We start from the raw sequence: 5,925 nt of genomic DNA, 5'->3' as shown, positions 1-5,925 counted from the left end.
CACTGTGTAAGTGCAGCTAGCATGGCCCTTTAGGAAAGTCTCTTTCCAGAAGCCTCAATTCTTCTCTGTGTAAATACACATGCACTGGGTGTCTATCCCCCATACTTTTTCTTTCTCAGATCCAGACCCACACACAAGATTGAGATACAAACATTTGCACATTTGGGCTTATGCACACGTCTACAAATGTCACCTATGCACTCATAACCCTGCACATCCAGGCTAATGTTGTGTGTGAGGAAAACAATGAATGCATCGAAACACACACGCACATAAATGGATACATATGGAACTGGAAATTAATTGGTCAATGGTAACCCAAAAACCTACATCATCACTTCTGCATTGTTTGTGCATCAGGCACTCACGACCCTTAGTAAACCCCTTTCCTATAGAACTTAAATATGTTTGACTGCAAAAGTACACACATGGTACACACTTCACTGCATAAACTGTAAGTAGAGAAATATGATTTCATGAGAATCAATTTGGTGTGTGAACAACTTTTTTTAAAGTTTTATGTTGTGAGTTAATTTTATAGCAGTGTTATATAATTGTGTCATTTTCAATAATAACAAAAATATCACTTAACTGGATCTGAGTACTTCTGAGCCTACAAGCTGTAATTCAAAAAACATTGAAATGTTGCAAATATTACAACACTTTATTGCATATTTTGTGGTTGTTGTCATGATATACTGTATGTCAACAGTTGTACAATCTGTCTTTATCACTGTTTTTAGATAATGAGTAAGTGTAAAAAATAAACATTTAAAAAGACATTGAAATGAACAAGTAAGGCAATATAAATAAAATATACTGCATAGTGAGAAAATAAACAACAACTCAGTAATAGTAAATGTTAGAAAAATTAAATATGTATAAAGCAAGCAACTATAGTTGCAGTGAAGGTAATATGGAATAAGGTATAAGGAAATATGTCCTACATCAATCCCCAGCACAATATAAACATAGGCTACATTCATTCATCACTGTAGGCCTACAGCACAAATAATGATAATTCTTTGATGATAAAATTCCAAGCTTGTGGAGTTTAAATAATAACAAAAATAATTGCAATTACACATTATTATATAAATGGCATTATGTATTCTAATGAACCCAAAACATTACTGTGAAGGACTAAAAGTGGCACATGCATTGGTCTAGGACGCAATTGTCAAGATAAGTTGAAAACCAGCATAAAAAGTAGGCCTATAACGGTTTTTAAATACACTCTGAAGGGCATTGTCAGTGGAAGCTGAATCCGAACTGATGGCCATTCACGTTTCATGTTCACGACAAGTACATCCCAAACATGCTCATCATCAATCTGTATCGAACAAGCTGAAATATTTACCAGAGTTTGAAAAGTAAAAGTATGGTGCATTGTTTGCTGCTGGATATACCACTGGGAAAGGCATCGGTAACAAACATCCGCCAAAAATGTTACTGTCTTTATAAAGAGTTGGTAATTGCACATTTTTTCCAGCATCTGAAAGATGATCAGAGGCAACTGGTCCTTCTATGTCTGTGGATAACTGACGCTTCAATTTATTCCGACGGTTCTGGAACCAAATTTTGACTTGGGTCTCTGTAAGTTGTAAGGAATTCGCCAGACACGCGCGCTCTGCGCTGCTTAGATATCTTTTCATGTCAAATGTAGCTTCCAATTGAAAAATCTGCCGTTTGGAGAATATAGTGCGAGTTTTCTTCTTTGCCATTGCTTTGGTTTTAGCATTGGGTTTGTGTTGCTCCGATAAATCATCGCAGCTGCTTGCGCTCTCAGCCCTTGGACAAGTGTCAATCATCTGAGTTGAGTCCTCCCTGCAGATTTTCCGAACAAGAGCGTAGCCGTCGTTGCTGGCGCTGTTTGCTGTTTGCGCTGTGAAATTAAGAAACAAAACTTGTTTCGATGCCATATACAGAAATTCGTGACACCCTCCAAACCTGGGTGGAATAGGCTAATACAGTAGCCTATATAGCCTAATGCATGTTCCCCATCCTATATAAGCTACGTTAATTGATCGAATACCTAATTGTCAAGACTTGACTTAGCCTACTAGACAAGTATGTTTATTTTAAAATAACCAAAGAGCTCACCTGGCTCTTGAGGTACGTCTGGCTCTTGCCGCCTCTGAACGTCGTAGTCCTCGTGGTACCGCAGTTGGAAATCATTTTTACGTCCACTGTCCGTTTGCACTTTAGAAAACTGTGCGTCCAAGTTGATTTTGTTTTGCTTCAGATTAAGGATATTGTCAATTGTGAATGTCAAAGAAGCAGTTCGACATGGGATGTCCACTTTGTTCATATTCCCCGACATCTATGGTTTTCTTTATAAAGTAAAAGATGACGGAGGTTCCCAAAACATCGAAGTCTTTGGATACTCGAAGCACCATTGCTCCCTGATTGCAACTACACCAGGACGTAGAGTACCGTTATTCAATGAACCGGAAGACTGTGGTTTTGTAGCTTTTGATTGGTGAAATTGCAAGGCAGCGTGACGCCAAATATCAGATGAGGGCGGGAAGCGTCCTTAACCTGCAATATTTACGCACCATAAACGTTTAGACTAGCCTACTTGTGTGGAATAATAGTTTATTATCTTAACATCACCCAAATTGCCATTTTAGTCAAAACATCGCGTTTTAAATTGAATGAGTTTTGTCAAGTTATTCTGGGAGATATTGAAAACACTTCAGTAAGGTAGTATGCATTTTGTCACTATTTTGCTTTCTCGATTGTTATCTTGTTGATGGAGACATTAACTTAAGATGGGGTCCTTGACATTAAACACTACAGTGTATCTTTTAAGATTTGAACTAAAGTGACGTTTATGATTCAAAGGGCAATCTTACGCTGAATATTTTCGGTGAAGACCCCTAAGCCTACGGTTTCCAGAATTTGGCTACATTCAAATATATATATAAAAAAAATGTGAAGCTCTTAAGAAAAGCAGCCTCTGAAATTATAGTTGCTTGGTAGGTCAATAGATACTTTTACCTATTGTAAATATTTTGTTTGAATACAAATTATGTTTAAGCTTTAGAAATCTACGTCTAGCTTTCCCCACATTTTCAAGCTTTGATGGCTAGGTGGGGGTCTTTTATTTTTATCACTTACCCTTGCCCACTTCCTTAAATAGTCTGTTTACCCGTGGAAAAACGAATGTGAATGCAGGCGACCATATCTATGATTTGGATAGGCTATAGACTAATGAATCTCCTTCTAGTTTTTATATTCTAAAACGAGGTGCATTGTTTACTGGGGGTAAAGTAGGCAAATATATTATAACATTGGGTGATTTGTATAATGAGGGTTATATGTCACATATCGGCCTATCACATGTATTCACACAATATACAGAAACACGTTCAGTTGCATATCTTTTATTCACAGTTTATGGACAGTGACTGTATACAAAAATCAGTATGAAACCCCATTTATATAAAAGATTGTGAAATACGCAAAGAGTGTTGTATCCCGAACCCCATTCTAATAAAATGGTTTTAAGACATACGTGTTGGCGGACTGGAGTTCGTAAAAACTCAGTCTGTCAATGTTGGCTACTGTAGCCTATCTGACAAAATATAGGCCTAGTTTAAAACGCCCAAGGTGTTATTATTCTGAGGTTAACTTAGGCTTTATGTTGATAAAGAATTATTGATAAAGTTCAATCATTAATTGTAGACATACTGTAGGCTTACATGGAACATCTGAAGAACTACTAAAATATAAGTGGGCCAAAATATAAGATTTGTTTACCCTGGCGACCCAACTTAATGATTGCAATGATAAGGAGCAGAACTCATCAACAACATTGTCACTAAATATATTTAATCACACAAAACCTGTCATTTGTGATCTAATATAAGACATCGGGTGAGGGAAGTGGGAGATGGGGTAACTCATAGTGCTGGCGAAGCCAACTAAGGGTGGCGACACTTGTGACAAGTTTGTGGTGAGCGAACCAGGTGTCACATTCTCGTGATATAAAATCGGAACCCTGACAATCCTTTGAGCCGAATAGGAGATGCTTGTCGTGGCCTCCATGTCTGCCGCAATCTGTCTCTTCCATTTGTTCCTGCGGTTCTGGAACCAAATCTTCACTTGCGTCTCAGTGAGTTGAAGTGAGGCGGCCAGCCCTGCCCGCTCGGAGCTGCTCAGGTACCGTTTTATATCAAAGGTGGACTCGAGCTGAAACACCTGGCTCCGACTGAAAACTGTCCGAGTCTTCTTTTTGCGAACTGCTTTTGCATCGGGATTGTCACTGTCATCTCGCGCGAAACACGGAGAACGCGTGTCGTCATCTTTGTCATCTGTCAGACAATCCTCTGCTTTGCTATCTGGGTCATCAGTGTCTTCCTCCGGCTCCGGTAGAGGGGAATTCCGGTCACTAGTTGGTTGAGTGTACCCGGAATTATCGGAGATGTGAGAATGATATTGTGAACCTGAAATGAGTGAGGAATATCATAGGAAGGCCATGAGAATCTGAATCTATACATCCATTATTCCAGTATACTTTCACTGAACACAATATTGATGACATACTATAATGATCGGATTAAAGTAAACTAACCTACTACATAAATCACAGGCATAGGTAACATTAGTCAGTTAGGCTACAATAAACTACCACACAGGGTATGGAGAGCTTTTACGCATGGACTGCAGGCAATGCAGCGCATGGTTGTTTGGCTTGGATTGAGTATGGATTCATAATTTGCCTGCGAAGTTATGGTCAAATGTGCCCTCATAGGAGCAAGGTTGAATTGAGTTTGAGGCGCCCTTCTTGTGTCTGTTTTTTTGAAACACCAAACTCCAAAGCATAATTTATGTGTAGCCAAATAAACAAGCATAATTTAGCCTATATAGCATTTGGAAATAGTGTGTATGCAGATATAAACATCAACCGTAACCAAAATGTGCACTCACTCCTCCTTATAAGACCGTGGACTTGGATAGGAGAGCTCTCACACCAGTCCAAAATATCGTCTTTTTCAAGGCGCTGCGCGTTTAGTCCAAATGAAGATACTCGATGTTCCTCCTGGGTAGAGAAGTTGTAGGTAAGGCCCTTTGCTTTACATTCCAATTCATCTTCGGTTGAAGATCTTTTGTCGGCAGTTCTACGAAGTAAATTCTCAATGGAAAACGATGAACCTCTCGAGGATGGGCCATGTTGAGACTCTGGCGCTTTATCAGCAACCATACTGTTTTAATTTAACGCTTATATCACTGATAAAAAACGATATTTCTTAATGTTCAGGTGTTGTCAATACATTCCCATGTATCCCATGTACAACTATAGATTACGTTTACTAGCTCCCGTGAACCACGTCGAGCAATCCACGAAAGCCGGAGACATGAGTGCAAGCCTTTGAGAGAATCCGTAGATATAGCCTTCTACTGTAAATTTCACTGAGCGAGAGCTATACGCGGCTGTATAACAACGTCTTGCGATTGGACAGTCGAGACTGCGAGCGAGATTACTTTACAAAATAAGAATGTTACATGAATTGAGCTCCCTACGGTGTGTGATAGTCTGCCTTTAGGGGTTGCAGGGGCAGTGTCTTTGAGATGCTTTATTTAGGTCAATTAGGGAGCAAATCAAAGCAAAGATACAGTAGTGTCCGCAGGCTGGCATTCCATGAAAGAGGAGATAGCTTCACTAAGAATGTCACAGTACCTCCTATTGGTTATATCTGTCTATGCACACAAATTTAAGCTATGTTACAATTCTTTATTAAGCACGTATTCCATTCAAATTATAGCCTAAAATGTGGCTAACTAAGGTACAAACAGCGTCCTGTATATGCTTATTGAATGTACAAATCAATTTAGGATTTTCTTTCTCTTCATTCCCGTAAAGAGTGAGTGCAGTTCTGCTTCATGTATTTTAGTTGTTAACTCAGCTGCTTTTTGAAA

The 5,925-nt window shown here is 39.0% G+C and overlaps 2 protein-coding genes across 2 annotated transcripts; both read right to left on the bottom strand.

Annotated features, from left to right (window-relative positions):
- Nucleotides 1-705: 705 nt before the first annotated feature.
- LOC124487131 (homeobox protein HMX3-B-like) lies at nt 706-2,406 on the bottom strand. Its single transcript, XM_047049213.1, has 2 exons — nt 2,104-2,406; nt 706-1,885 (listed from the first exon to the last, which is right to left on the bottom strand). Exons 1-2 carry the CDS (start codon nt 2,321-2,323, stop codon nt 1,329-1,331), a joined length of 777 nt encoding a protein of 258 aa, XP_046905169.1. The 5' UTR covers nt 2,324-2,406; the 3' UTR covers nt 706-1,328.
- Nucleotides 2,407-3,487: 1,081 nt separating this feature from the next.
- On the bottom strand, nt 3,488-5,543 carry LOC124487135 (homeobox protein HMX1-like). Its single transcript, XM_047049218.1, has 2 exons — nt 4,936-5,543; nt 3,488-4,451 (listed from the first exon to the last, which is right to left on the bottom strand). Exons 1-2 carry the CDS (start codon nt 5,207-5,209, stop codon nt 3,841-3,843), a joined length of 885 nt encoding a protein of 294 aa, XP_046905174.1. The 5' UTR covers nt 5,210-5,543; the 3' UTR covers nt 3,488-3,840.
- Nucleotides 5,544-5,925: the final 382 nt, after the last annotated feature.

This window comes from Hypomesus transpacificus, chromosome 25, assembly GCF_021917145.1.
Source record: "Hypomesus transpacificus isolate Combined female chromosome 25, fHypTra1, whole genome shotgun sequence".
In the NCBI taxonomy this organism is placed as follows: Eukaryota; Metazoa; Chordata; class Actinopteri; order Osmeriformes; family Osmeridae; genus Hypomesus; species Hypomesus transpacificus.
The sequence above is the reverse complement of the archived record's forward strand: the minus strand, read 5'-3'. Positions and strand labels throughout refer to the sequence as shown.

Excerpts from the sequence above, each read along its gene's own strand:
- LOC124487131 (XM_047049213.1), bottom strand. The coding sequence starts at position 2,323 with ATGTCGGGGAATATGAACAAAGTGGACATCCCATGTCGAACTGCTTCT. Across the intron at positions 1,886-2,103 it reads AGACGTACCTCAAGAGCCAG|CGCAAACAGCAAACAGCGCC; the intron begins GTGAGCTCTTTG and ends TTAATTTCACAG.
- LOC124487135 (XM_047049218.1), bottom strand. The coding sequence starts at position 5,209 with ATGGTTGCTGATAAAGCGCCAGAGTCTCAACATGGCCCATCCTCGAGA. Across the intron at positions 4,452-4,935 it reads CCACGGTCTTATAAGGAGGA|GTTCACAATATCATTCTCAC; the intron begins GTGAGTGCACAT and ends CACTCATTTCAG.